This window comes from Chiloscyllium plagiosum, chromosome 21 (assembly GCF_004010195.1).
Source record: "Chiloscyllium plagiosum isolate BGI_BamShark_2017 chromosome 21, ASM401019v2, whole genome shotgun sequence".
Taxonomy (NCBI): Eukaryota; Metazoa; Chordata; class Chondrichthyes; order Orectolobiformes; family Hemiscylliidae; genus Chiloscyllium; species Chiloscyllium plagiosum.
In genome coordinates this window covers 1,257,872-1,272,815 of record NC_057730.1, presented here as the reverse complement: position 1 = coordinate 1,272,815, position 14,944 = coordinate 1,257,872, and the positions used below count along the sequence as shown (strand labels likewise).

The 14,944-nt window shown below is 44.4% G+C and overlaps 1 protein-coding gene across 1 annotated transcript in view; it reads right to left on the bottom strand.

The window, feature by feature from the left end:
- si:dkey-26i13.8 (kinesin-like protein KIF19) overlaps positions 1–14,944 on the bottom strand; it is a 207,935-nt gene that overhangs the window by 63,842 nt on the left and 129,149 nt on the right. Inside the window, exon 9 of the mRNA XM_043711105.1 lies at positions 12,384–12,506. Within this exon, the coding sequence (XP_043567040.1) occupies positions 12,384–12,506 (123 nt within the window). The remainder of the gene's footprint in view (positions 1–12,383; positions 12,507–14,944) is intronic.

The following is a 14,944-nucleotide window of genomic DNA, read 5'->3' as shown; positions in this document are numbered from 1 at the left end:
GGGGGTGGGCAGGGGTGTGGTGTTGGATGATGTTAGGGGGCAAACGGGGGCAGTGCTGGACAGAGTTTGGGAGTGGGTGAGGGGTGGGGCCTCACACGGGCTGTGATGCTTTCTTATCTCCTGAACAGGGAGCTGATTTTGCAGAAAACTCCGACCTCAGAGAAAAGGCATTGAATTGATTAACTGAATAATCAATTATCTGAACGAAATAGTGCCCGCCCATCTCATTTGGATAATTGAGGTTCCTCTGTACATAGATCCTTGAAAATTGCCACCCAGGTTGATAGGATTGTTAAGAAGGCATACAGTGTGTTAGCTTTTATTGGCAGAGGGATTGAGTTTCAGAACCGTGAGATCATGTTGCAGCTGTACAAAACTCTGGTGTGGCCATATTTGGAGTATTGCGTACAGTTCTGGTCACCAAGTGTTTTAGATTAGATTAGATTACTTACAGTGTGGAAACAGGCCCTTCGGCACAACAAGTCCACACCGACCTGCCGAAGCGCAACCCACCCATTTCCCTACATTTACCCCTTTACCTAACACTACGGGCAATTTAGCATGGCCAATTCACCTTATAGGAAGGATGTGGAAACTTTGGAAGGGGTTCAGAGGAGATTTACAAGGATGTTGCACGGTATGAAGGGAAGGTCTATTGAGGAAAAGCTGAGGGATTTGAGGCTGTTTTCATGAGAGAGAAGAAGGTTGAGAGGTGACTTAATTGAGTCATATAAGATAATCAGAGGGTTAGATAGGGGAGAGAGAAGAAGGTTGAGAGGTGACTTAATTGAGACATAAGATAATCAGAGGGTCAGATAGGGTGGACAGTGAGAACCTTTTTCCTCGGATGGTGATAGCTAGCACGAGGTGACATAGCTTTAAATTTAGGGGCGATAGATATAGATGTCAAAGGTAGTTCATTTACTCAGAGAGTAGGAGAGGCGTGGAATGCATTGCCTGCAATAGTAGTAGACTCGCCATCTTTAAGGGCATTCAGATGGTCATTGGCTAGGTATATGGATGAAAATGGAATAGTGTAGGTTAGATTTGCTTCAGACTGGTTCCACAGGTCGTGCAACATCGAGGGCCGAAGAGCCTATAATGTTCTATCTTCCATGTACTGACGAGAAGTGACTGGAGAGCAGAGAGACTGATTGGGGGCAGCATCAGCGATATCCACCACCATCCAAGCCAACAGATGCCACTTCAGGGCTGAGCATAAGATCAGCAAGTCCCTCTGTCCCGGCTCAGTAAGATAGGGGCAGAAGTGTGAGCTATGAGGCTAACAGGATAGGACCCTGAGATTTGCATTTACTCTCTTTCATTTCCCCTGTCACCTAGTAATTAACAGCTCTCTGTAATTACCAAGTTGGGGCTGTAAGGGTTAACTGGGGTGTAAGTAGCTGTCAGAGAAGGCTTATTTCACTTGATGCATAGCATTTACCTCTAAGCATCTGCCTTCTGTGTTTTTCACCACACCACATCTCACTACATAAGCCCAGCATCAGAACCAGGAAGTTGTTTTACAATAAACCAGCCAGCACTTCCAACAGAACTTGTTGATCAACCCTTCCCATTCAAATCTAAATAGTTAATACACCACAAACTGCAAGGGCCCTGACACTAATCCCTGTAGAACTCCACTTGACCCCACTTCCAGTCACAAAAATCATCCCTCAAACATCACCCTCTGCATCCTGCTACTCAGACAATTCTGTGTTCAATTTACCAAATTTCTTTGGATACCACAGACTCTTACCTTCACTATCAGTATCCCATGTGGGACTTTTTTTTAAAGATTAGATTACTTACAGTGTGGAAACAGGCCCTTTGGCCCAACAAGTCCATACCCACCCACCAAAGCGCAACCCACCCAGACCCATTCCCCTACACTTACCCCTTCACCTAACACTATGGGCAATTTAGCATGGCCAACTCACCTAACTAACCTGCACATTCTTGAACTGTTGGGAGGAAACCAGAGCACCCGGGGGAAACCCACGCAGACACGGGGAGAATGTGTCAACTCCACACAGTCAGTCGCCTGAGGCTGGAATTGAACCCGGGTCTCTGGTGCTGTGAGGCAGCAGTGCTAACAATGTGCCTTTATCAAAAGCCTTGCTGAAGTCCAAGCAGATTACATCAATGTACTGCCCTCATTCATATACCTGATTACCTCTGAATAATTCAACTGAGTTGTCAGCCACGACCTCCCTATGCTGACTATTCTTGATGAATCCCTGCCTGTTCAAGTTGCCCACTACTGAGGTTAGACTGACTGGCCTCTAGTTCCCTGGTGTATCTTCCTCCTAGAATAACTGACTGTCCTCCAATCCTCTCCAGTAGCCAGGAAGGACTTGCAAAATTTAATTATGTTGAGTTCACTCATGTCAGCTGCAGGACCTCTCTGCAGGAGTTCCTCAGAATAGGGCTCAAACATCTTCATCTGCTTCATCAATGACCTTCCCTCCACAATAGTGTGAGAAAGTGAGGATGTTCTCAGCACAATTTATGATTTCTCAGATACTAAAACAATTCACAGCCAAATGCAGTAAGATCTGGATAATATCCAGTCTTGGGTTGGTAAATGACGTGCATCAATTGTGCCACGCAGATGTGAGGTAATTACTATCCCTAACACGAGAGAATCCCCTGTTAATTTTCAATGACATTGCCATCAATGAATACCCCATCAACATCCTGATGGTTACTATGATCAGAAACAGAACTGGATGAGTCATATAATTATTGTGGCTAAAAGGGTAGGTCAGAGACTAGAAATCTTGCAGTGAGTAATTCACTTCCTGACTCCCCAAAGACTGACCATCATCAACAAGGCACAAGTCAGGAGTATGATGGAATACTCTCACTTGCCTGATGACTACAATTCTAACAATACTCAAGAAGCTTGGAAAAATTTCTGGCTGTCACAGGCTGCTCCTTTTTTGAGATATTTTTGGTGTTTGAGGTGATTTCCTCAAATTCCAGGAGCAGCAATTACTGTTTTATATGCTGTTGCATGGTTTTTCTCCAAAGTTCCAAAACAAAGTCAAACAACAGCATGTTTAAAAGGACAAGGGTCAGGCAAAGGCAGTACATGGTCAGTGCGGGAGAGAGAGAGAGAAACCCACACTGTTAACTGACACAGCAATGAACCTGCACAGTTACTGCCTTTGCTGTTGAATTTGTGTATCGCTGGACATCGGAGTGCATCTAGGAAAAGTTAAACAGTGAAATTCACAATTGATCTTGGAGGAACCTGTTTGGGAGAGGTCACAGCACAGAAACAGATAAGTGAATAGTTTTAAGTAAATCTACAATAATGAGTAAAGTGGGTTCTTTCTTGATTATATAGAACATGGAACATTAAAACACTGTACAGGCCCTTCGGCCCTCGATGTTGCGTCAACCTGTGGAACCAATCTGAAGCCTATCTAAACTACAGTATTCCATTCTCATCCATATGCCTTGCCAACGACCATTTAAATGCACTAAAAGTTGGCGAGCCTACTAGTGCTGCAGGCAGTGATTCCACACCCCTACTACTCTGAGTAAAGAAGCTACCTCTGACAAGTGTCCTATATCTATCACCCCTCAACTTAAAGCTATGTCCCCTTGTGCTAGCCATCGTCGTCAGAGGAAAAAAGCTCTCACTGTCCACCCTATCTAACCCTCTGATTATCTTATATGTCTCAATTAAGTTGCCTCTCAACCTTTTTCTCTCAAACGAAAACAGTCTCAAGTCCCTCAGCCTTTCCTTGTAAGGCCTTCCCTCCATACCAGGCAACATCCTAGTAAATCTCTTCTGAATACTTTCCAAAGCTTCCACATCCTTCCTACAATGCAGTGACCCAAACTACACGCAATACTCCAAATGTGGCCGCACCAGAGCTTTATACAGCTGCAGCATGATCTCATGGTTCTGAAACTCAATCCCTCTACCAAAAAAAGCTAACACACTGTATGCCTTCTTAACAACCTTCTCAACTTGGGTGGCAACTTTCAGGGATCTATATACATGGATACCAAGATCTTTCTGCTCATCCACACTAACAAGACTCCGATGTACTAACCCATCCTTCTACACCCTCATCTAGGTTATTTATATAAATGACAACCAGCAGTGGCCCCAAAACAGATTCTTGCGGTACACCACCAGTAACTGAACTCCATAAAACGCCACCCTCTGTCTTTTTTCAGCTAGCCAATTTCTGATCCAAACTGCTAAAATCATCCTCAATTCCCATGCCTCTATATTTTCTGCAATAGCCTACTGTGGAGAACCTTATCAAACAACTTACTGAAATCAATATACACCACCATGGGCAGCACGGTGGCACAGTGGTTAGCACTGCTGCCTCACAACGCCAGAGATCTGGTTTCAATTCCCGCCTCAGGCGACTGACTGTGTGGAGTTTGCACGTTCTCCCCGTGTCTGCGTGGGTTTCCTCCGGGTGCTCCGGTTTCCTCCCACAGTCCAAAGATGTGCAGGGTCAGGTGAATTGGCCATGCTAAATTGTCCGTAGTGTTAGGTAAGGGGTAGGGGTATGGGTGGGTTACGCTTCGGCGGGTTGGTGTGGACTTGTTGAGCCGAAGGGCCTGTTTCCACACTGTAATGTAACCTAATGTAAGCTAATGTAATCTAATATAATCACATCAACCACTTTACCCTCATCCACCTGCTCGGTCACCCTCTCAAAGAACTCAAGAAGGTTTGTGAGGCACAACCTACCCTTCACAAAACTGTGTTAACTATCCCGAATCAAGTTATTCCTCTCTAGATGATTATAAATCCTATCTCTTATAACCCTTTCCAACACTTTACCCACAACTGAAGTAAGGCTCACAGGTGTATAATTTCCAGGGTTGAACAAGGGAATGACATTTGCTATCCTCCAGTTTTCTGGCACTATTCCACAATAACAACATAAAGATTAAAGCCAAAGGCTCAGCAATCTCCTCCCAGGCTTCCCAGAGAATCCTAGGATAAATCCCATCCGGACAGTTAGGACTGACAGCTTAATGTTCCAGGATACAAATGCTGATCTATTTTTACACTTTCCAGAATTATGCTTTATTGAGATATGTCTCTTGATTTAACTCAAAAATATAAGCCATAAGTATCAAGCCTGAAGCAGTATTTTGTAGAGGAATAAGACGGTGCTGTTTTCTGGGTCTGTAGATTGGAAGAAGCAAAAATGGCCCTTAGTAGAGTGATAAGCTCTTCTTATCGGATGTGAGTGTTTCAGTAGAGTTTATGTGTTACTGAGGATTATATCTGCAATTAATGCCATTGGTTGTGAATCCTGTCAGATTGAAAGGATTGGTTGGAGCGACTGTTAGAGGCAATGAGGAACTTACAAGAGCAAGGGGATGTGATGGATGGCAGTTATAGGAAGGGAGAAAAGTCACAGATGGAGTCACAGAGATGGGTTAACTCCAGGAAAGGTAAAAGAGGGAGGCAGGTAGTGAAGGAGTCATCTGTGGCAATCCCCATTTCAAACAAGTATGCTGTTTTGGAAAATATAAGGGTTGATGCATTCTCAGGGGAATGTTGCATGAACAGTCAAGTTCCCGGTATTGAGACTGGCTCTAATGCAATGAGGGGTATGACGGCTTCCAAGAGATTAATTGTGTTAGGGGATTCTGTAGTCTGAGGCACAGACAGATGTTTCTGTGGCCAGCAGCGAAAAAGCAGAATGGTGTGTTGCCTCCCTGGTGCCAGGATTAAGGATGTCTCAGAGAGGGAGCAGAATGTTCTCAAGGGAGAGAGGGACCTGCAGGAGGTTGTTGTACACGTTGGAACCAACAACAAAGGAAGGGAAAAGGATGGCATTCTGAAGGGAGAATATGAGAGTTAGGCAGGAAGTTAAAAAGGAAGTCCTCGAAGGCAGTAATATCTGGATTACTCGCGAACTAGTGAGGATAAGAATAGGAGGACAGTGCAGATGAATGCATGGCTGAGAAGCTGGTGTATGGGAGAAGGGTTCACATTTTTGGATCATTGGAATCTCTTCTGGTTTAGAAGTGACCTGTACAAGGAGGACGGATTGCACTTGAACTGGAAGGGTACTAATATATTGGCAGGAAGATTTGCTAGTGCTGCTCGGGAGGATTTAAACTATAATATGGTGGGGGTATAGGACCCAAGGAGATAGCGAGGAAAGAGATCAATCTGAGGCTGGCACAGTTGAGAAAAGAAGCGAGTCAAATAGTCAGGGCAGGCAGAGACAAAGCAGAGACCAAGGTAGGACTGATAAATCAAACTGCATTTATTTCAATGCAAGAGGCTTAACAGGAAGGCAGATGACCTCAGGGCATGGTTAGGAACATGGGACTGCAATATCACAGCAATTACAGAAATGTGGCTCAGGGATGGACAAGACTGGCAGTTTAATGTTCCAGGATACAAATACTACAGGAAGGACAAAAAGGGAGGCAAGAGAGGAGGGAGAATGGCATTTTTGATAAGGGATAGCATACAGCTATACTCCAGAAAGATATTCCCAGAAATAGAGACAGGGAAGTTATTTCGTTGGAACTTAGAAATAAGAGATGGATGATCACCTTATTGGGATTGTATTATAGACCGACAATAATAGTCAGTGGGAAATTGAGAAACAAATTTGTAAGGAGATCTCAGTTATCTGTAAGAATAATAGGGGAGTTATGGTAGGCTGGATGTTTTGAAATGCACAAAAGTAAATAAATCCCCAGGACCTGATCTGGTGTACCCTAGAACTCTGTGGGAAACTAGGGAAGTGGTTGCTGGGCCCCTTGCTGAAATATTTGGATCATCGAAAATCACAGGTGAGGTGCCAGAAGACTGGAGTTGATTAACATGGTGCCACTGTTTAAGAAAGGTGATACGGACAAGCCAAGGAAGTATAGACTGGTGAGCCTGACATCAGTGGTGGGCAAGTTTAGATTAGATTAGATTACATTACAGCGTGGAAACAAGCCCTTCGGCCCAACAAGTCCACACCGACCCGTCGAAGCGTACCCCACCCATGTCCCTACATTTAACCCTTACCTAACACTACGGGCAATTTAGCATGGCCAATTCACCTGACCTGCACATCTTTGGACTGTGGGAGGAAACCGGAGCACCCGGAGGAAACCCACGCAGACACGGGGAGAACGTGCAAACTCCACACAGTCAGTCGCATGAGGCGAGAATTGAACCCGGGTCTCAGGCGCTGTGAGGCAGCAGTGCTAACCACTGTGCCACCGTGCTGCCCTTCCTTTGTTGTTGGAGGGAATCCAGAGGAACAGGATGTACATGTATTTAGAAAGGCAAGGACTGATTAGGGATAGTCAACATGGCTTTGTGCGTGGGAAATCATGTCTCATGAACCGAGTGAGATTTTTGAAGAAGTAACAACGAGGATTGATGAGGGCAAAGTTAGCAAGGTTAGATTTCATGGAGATCTAGTCATTTGGATACAGAACTGTCTCGAAGGTAGATTTAGATTTAGATTTAGATTAGATTACAGTGCAAGGACTGATTAGGGATAGTCAACATGGCTTTGTGCGTGGGAAATCATGTCTCATGAACCTGAGTGAGATTTTTGAAGAAGTAATAACGAGGATTGATGAGGGCAAAGTTAGCAAGGTTAGATCTCATGGAATACAAGGAGAACTAGTCATTTGGATACAGAACTGTCTCGAAGGTAGATTTAGATTTAGATTTAGATTAGATTACAGTGTGGAAACAGGCCCTTCGGCCCAACACGTCCACACCGACACGCCGAAGCAAAACCCTTCTTATCTGTATGTAACCAGAATGGAATGTGTTTTTTAGCCTTGCTCTGCTGTTCACATGAATGTTTATATCTGGAAAAGAGTATATCAGCTGGAAAAGTCTCCAGTTCGGTGAGTCTCTGCTTGGGTTACGTTTAACCGCCGAGCGTGGGTTGTTGGCAACCGCTCTACGAGAACTGACGGCTCCCAGTTCCGGTAACATGTAGAGTGAGTATAAACCAGACCCGTTGTAAGTACGAGACCTGGTTGAGGCAACACTGCGGGGAATAAAATACTCATATTCTAGCAAACTCGTCTCTCAGTTCTTTTCTCCTGGTCTGTGTCAGACTACTCTCCTGCGAACCCGATCCTTGAGAATTTATAAAACAACAGTCAGTCGCCTGAGGCGGGAATTGAACCCAGGTCTCTGGCGCTGTGAGGCAGCAGTGCTAACCACTGTGCCGCCCACAAAAAGACAGAGGGTGGTGGTGGAAGGTTGTTTTTCAGACTGGAGGCCTGTGACTAGTGGAGTGCCACAAGGATCGGTGCTGGGTCCACTACTTTTCAACATTTATACAAATGATTTGGATGTGAGCATAAGACATACACAGTTGGTGAGTTTGCAGATGACACCAAAATTGGAGGTGTAGTGGACAGTGAAGAAAGTTACCTCAGATTACAACAGGATCTTGGTCAGATGGGCCAATGGGCTGAGGAGTGGCAGATGGAGTTTAATTTAGATAAATTCAAGGTGATGCATTGTGGGAAAACAAATCTTAGAAGGTCTTATACACTTAATGGTAAGGTCCTAGGGAGTGTTGCTGAACAAAGGGATCTTGGAGTGCAGGCTCATGGCTCCTTGAAAGTAGAGTCGCAGGTAGATAGGATAGTGAAGAGGGCGTTTGCTATGCTTTCCTTTATTGGTCAGAGTATTGAGTAAAGAGTTAGAAGGTCAAGTTGTGGCTGTGCAGGACGTTAGTTAGGCCACTTTTGGAATATTATGTGCAATTCTGGTCTCCTTCCTCTCAGAAGGATGTTGCAAAACTTGAAAGGGTTCAGAAAAGATTCATAAGGTCGTGCCTCACAAACCTTATTGAATTCTTTGAGAAGGTGACTAAGGAGGTGGACGAGGGGAAAGCGGTAGATGTGGTGTATATGGATTTTAGTAAGGCGTTTGATAAGGTTCCCCATGGTAGACTAATGCAAAAAATACGGAGATATGGCATTGAGGGTGAGTTGGAGGTTTGGATTAGGAGTTGGCTGGCTGGAAGAAGACAGAGGGTAGTAGTTGATGGCAAAGGTTCATCTTGGAGGGCCGTCACTAGCGGTGTTCCGCAAGGATCTGTTTTGGGACCATTGCTGTTTGTCATTTTTATAAATGACCTGGAAGAGGAGTTAGAAGGTTGGGTGAGCAAGTTTGCGGATGACACAAAAGTCGGAGGAGTTGTTGACAGTGAGGAAGCATGTGGCAGGTTACAGCAGGATATAGAGAAGCTGCAGAGCTGGGCAGAAAGGTGGCAAATGGAATACAATGTAGCTAAGTGTGAGGTGATTCACTTTGGGAAGAATAACAAAAAGATGGGGTACTGGGCTAATGGTCGGATACTTGGTAGTGTGGATGAGCAGAGGGATCTTGGTGTCCATGTACACAGATCTCTGAAAGTTGGGGGTTGTTTACATTGGAGAAAAGAAGGTTTAGGGTGACTTGATAGATGATTAGGGGTTTAGATAGGGTCGACAGTGAGAATCTTTTTCCACGTATGGAGTCAGCTATTACAAGGGGGCATAGCTTTAAATTAAGGGGGGGTAGGTATAGGACAGATGTTAGGGGTAGGTTCTTTACTCAGCGAGTCGTGAGTTCATGGAATGCCCTGCCAGTCGCAATGGTGGACTCTCCCTTATTATGGGCATTTAAGCGGGCATTGGATAGGCATATGGAGGAAAGTGGGCTAGTGTAGGTTAGGTGGGCTTGGATCGGTGCAACATCGAGGGCCGAAGGGCCTGTACTGCGCTGTATTCTTCTATGTTCTATGAGGATGTTGCCAGGGTTGGAGAGTTTGAGCTATCGGGAGAGATTGAGTAGGCTGGGGCTATTTTCCCTGGAGCGTCAGAGGCTGAGGGGTGACCTGATAGAGGTCTATAAAATCATAAGGGGTATGGATAGGATAAGCAGACAAGGTTTTTTCCCCTGGGGTAGGGGAGCCCAGAACTAGAGGGTTTAGAGTGAGAGGAGAAAAATATAAAAGGGACCTAAGGGGCATCTTTTTCACACAGAGGGAGGTGCATGTATGGAATGAGCTGCCAGAGGAAGTGGTGGAGGCTAGTTCAATTGCAACAATTAAAAGACATCTGGTTGGGTTCATTAATGGGAAGGGTTTGGAGGGATTTGGATCAGGTACTGGCAAGCAGGACTCAATTAGGTCAGCATGGACGAGTTGGACTGAAGGGTCTGTTTCTGTGCTGTACATCTCTATGACTCTGTGACATTCAGGACAAAAACTGGAAGACCTGCGGATGCTGGAAATTAGAAACAAAAACAGAAGTTGCTGGAAAATCTCAGCAGGTCTGGCAGAACTCTTCTGAGGAAGGGTCACCAGACCTGAAACATTAACTCTGATTTTTCTTCATAGATGCTGCCAGAGCTGCTGAGCTTTTTTTTAGCAACTTTTGCTTTTGTTACCATTCAGGACAAAGCAGCTTGACTGACATGACCATGACTAAGCACCACATTACCAACCTTCAACATTCACTCTTTCTACCATAGATGCACGCTGATAGCAGTATGTGCCATCTGTAAGATTCATAGCAATAGCTCACCAAGGCCCCTTTGACATTACCTTCCAAACCTGCAACCTGCATTATCTAGAAGGCAACAGAAACACGGAATACCACCACTTGCAAATTCCCTTCCAAACCATACACTGTCTTGACTTGGAAATATGTCACTGTTCGTTCACTGTCAAATTCCTGGAATTCCTTCCCTCACAACATTGTGGATGTATGTACACTAAATGAACAGCAGTAGTTTAAGAAGACAGCTCAATACCATCTTTCTCAAGGGTAATCGAGGATGGGCAATGATTAGATTAGATTAGATTACATTACAGTGTGGAAACAGGCCCTTCGGCCCAACAAGTCCACACCGACCCACCGAAGCGCAACCCACCCATACATTTACCCCTTACCTAACATTACGGGCAATTTAGCCTGGCCAATTCACCTGACCTGCACATCTTTGGACTGTGGGAGGAAACCGGAGCACCCGGAGGAAACCCACGCAGACATGGGTAGAATGTGCAAACTCCACACAGTCAGTCACCTGAGGCGGGAATTGAACCCAGGTCTCTGGTGCTGTGTGGCAGCAGTGCCACTGTGTCACCATTTTTTTTAAAAAAAATTCGTTTCTGTCTTTTATTACATTCAATGAGCTGTTATTGCGAAACAAAAGGAGAACATTTCAGAAATATTAGATTTTAAACCCAATAACCCAATGCCCCTTTCAGCACAATGCAGGCCTGTTCTACAGATCTGAAAATAAACAGCAATATTTTAAAATCACAAAGGCACAAACAATTTTTAAAAAGTTATAAAAGCAGCAGAGGTATTGATAATTCCTTTTAGACATTTGCTATGCTGAATCCCTTTTAGGTAACCAACATATTTCCTCAACTTCTAGCCACAATATTTCCCCTCCAACCTGGATGCTTTCATATTTTGGATTCATCAACTCATTCCCCCACCCCCACATTTTCCAGTACTAGCCAACATCAGACTTCCTAACTTTGTGCGCTACACTCCTTTTCCTTCAGGTTCCCCACTGTTTATACATTGACTATCATTGTATTTTCTCTTTCCCAAGTGTTCAACCTTACTTTTCCTATCTTTACCTTTATGCTGGAGTTCTGATTTTCTGCTGAAAATAACTCCAAATGCTTCCCAGCTCACATGCCACTGTCAAATACAAAAATTGCACATGATTGAATGTGCAATTTCAGAGACTTGAGATTGTTTAACTAACAATAATCTCAGAGTTGAACAGTTGGAGGGTCTCAGACAGTAGGCACTTGCCCACTGAATGTCCCAACTTCCACGACAATTCCCAGGGAGTTCAGTTGAATTGAGATGTCTGCATAGTCCCACGTGAAGTTTCTGTTGCAGCATTCTTCTTATCAGAGGTTCTGGGTTTTTGAAATGGGCTTTATAAAACCCATTTTATACTGAGTTTGAACTAGCAGTTGTACACTTAGTGACATTTGTTGAAGCTTTCAGTATGCTCAATGGATGTGTTTTGTAGTGAAGTGCTATGGAATTAAACAGATTCAAGCATTCACTTGAACATTCATTGGTGGTGAGGTTGGGGGGAATGGAAGGTGGTGAATTCACTCAATACAAACATACTGCATTTTTTCTATCAAGATCCAATGGTGCTTGTACTCTAACAAAACTGAGAAACACAAGGAATATACAAACATCTTACGTCCTTATATTTGAGAGTCGTCAATCCTCTTTCAACCTGAACTCCTATTTAGGAATCTTCTGCTATCACCTCCCTTCACATAATGGAAGGAAAAAGAATGGTGCAACAGAATATAAATCGCATTCAAATCAAAATGTCAGCAGCAATAGGATGCCATCCATACCCTTGTTTTAATGTTCTTTGCACGGTCAGCATACATCAGTGTATTCCTGGATTCCTCAAACGAAGCACTGGCAGGACTGATGTGAGCAATCATTACTGTTCTGCTGTTTCCACCCAATGAGTCCTGTAACAATTGAACAAAACTTAATGTTCACTTAGAAATCCAGAGTTTAGACCCCAGTCTTGCTAAATTTTGGATGATGAGATTCACCGCTCAATGATTAGGAGCATAGCAGATAAGTGCATAACAATTAGGAACAGGAGTAGGCTGTTTGGCTTCCTGAGTCTGCTGCACCATGTCTGATTTTACATTCCTCACATCCACTTTGCTGTGATTTTTCCCATAACCCTGGATTTCCCTATTGATCAAGAGTCTACCTATACATAGAACATAGAACAGTACAGCCCTTAGGCCCTCAATATAGTGACGGCCTTTTATCTTACTCCAAGATCAGGCTAACCTACACACACTTCATTGTACTAACTTCCACGTGCTTTTCCAAGAGTCGCTTAAGTGTCCCTAATGAATCTAACCCTACTACCACGGCTGGCAGTGCATTTCGTGCACCCACCACTCTCTGAATAAAGAATAAAGGTTTCCTCCGGGTGCTCCGGTTTCCTCCCACAGTCCAAAGATGTGCAGGGTCAGGTGAATTGGTCACGCTAAATTGCCCGTAGTGTTAGGTAAGGGGTAAATGTAGGGGTATGGGTGGGTTGCGCTTCGGCAGGTTGGTGTGGACTTGTTGGGCCGAAGGGCCTGTTTCCACACTGTAATGTAATCTAATCTAAAAAAACCTACCTCTGACATCGCCCCCTAAACCTTTCTCCAATTACCTTAAAATTATGCCCCTCGTGATAGACATTTCTGCCATAGGAAAAAGTTTCTGTCTATCCACTCTATGCCTCTCAACGTCTTGTACACCTCTATGTAGTCACTTCTCATCCTTCTTCGCTCCTTCAGAAAAGCCCTAGCTCCCTCAATCTTTCTTCATAAGACATCCCCTCCAGTCCAGGCAGCATCCTGGTAAATCTCCTCTGCACCCTCTTGAAAGCTTCCACATCTTTCCTATAATCAGGCGACCAGAACTGAACACAAATTCCAAGTGTGGTCTAACTAGGATTCTATAGAACTGCAGCATAACCTCGCGGCTCTTAAACTAAATCTCCCTGCTATGAAAGCCATAGCTATGCCTTCTTAATAACCCTACCAAATTGGGTGGTAACTTGGACATGGACATGGACCCCAACATGCTGCCTGATCTGCTGTGCTTTTCTAGCACCACACTCTCAACTCTACTTTTCATCTACCACTACACTCTGTCTTCCATGGGTGAGCCAATTCTGTATCCAGATAGACAGGTTTCCCTGTATCTCAGCCTTAAATAAACACAAGGACTCTGCCACCACAGCTCTCTGTGGCAAGGAGTTCCAAAGACACACAAACCTCAGAGAGAAGAAATTCCTCCATATCTCAGTCTCAGATTGTCGTCCCCCTTATTCTGAGGCTACATCCTAGGTCCAAGACTATCCTACGTGGGAAACATTCTTTCAACATTTATTCTATCAAGCCTCTTCAGAATCCTATCTATTTCTATTCTATCTCATTGAAATATAATAGGATAGAATCCCTACAGTATGGAAGCAGGCCATTTAGCTAATTCAGTCCACACCAACCCTCCGAAGAGTATCTCACCCAAACTCAGACCCCTACTCTATCCCAGTAACCTCACACAATGCATGGCCAATCCACCTAACTTGCACATCTTTCGACTGTGGGAGGAAATCCACACAGACAGGGAGAAAATGTGCAAACTCCACACAGACAATCGCCAGAGGGTGGAATTGAACCCGAGTGCCTGGCAATTGAGGCAGCAGTGCTGCCCCATTCTCCTTTCATTCCTCCAAACTCCAGCGAGTAGAGCTCCAACCTGTTTAACCTTTACACAAAAGACAATCTCTCCATATCAGGGATCATCTTAGGTGAACCTTCTGTGAACTAACTCCAATTAAATATCTTCTGAATAAGGGGATGAAACTACTCACAGTATTCCAGATATGGTCTCACCAGCATATTTTACAGTTGTAGTAAGAGTTCCCTACTCTTATAAGCCTACCCCCTGAAATAACTATCAACATGACCATCACCAACAAGAGAAAATCTAAGCACCGCCCATCGACATTCAATGATGTTACCATCACTGAATCCCCCACTATCAACATCCTCAGAGTTATCATTGATCATAAACTTAACTGCACTCACCATATAAACGCAATGGCTACAACAGCAGGTCAGAGGCTGGGAATTCAGCCTGAAGAAGGGCTTATGCCCGAAACGTCGATTCTCCTGTTCCCTGGATGCTGCCTGACCTGCTGTGCTTTTCCAGCAACACATTTTCAGCTCTGATCTCCAGCATCTGCAGACCTCACTTTCTCCGCTGGGAATTCAGCACCAAGTAACTCACTTCCTGACTCCCAAAAGCCTGTCCACCATCTACAAGAATGGGGGGTGATCTCATTGAAATATGAAGGTTTCTTAGGGGGAATTCATAGGGGAGGATTGCT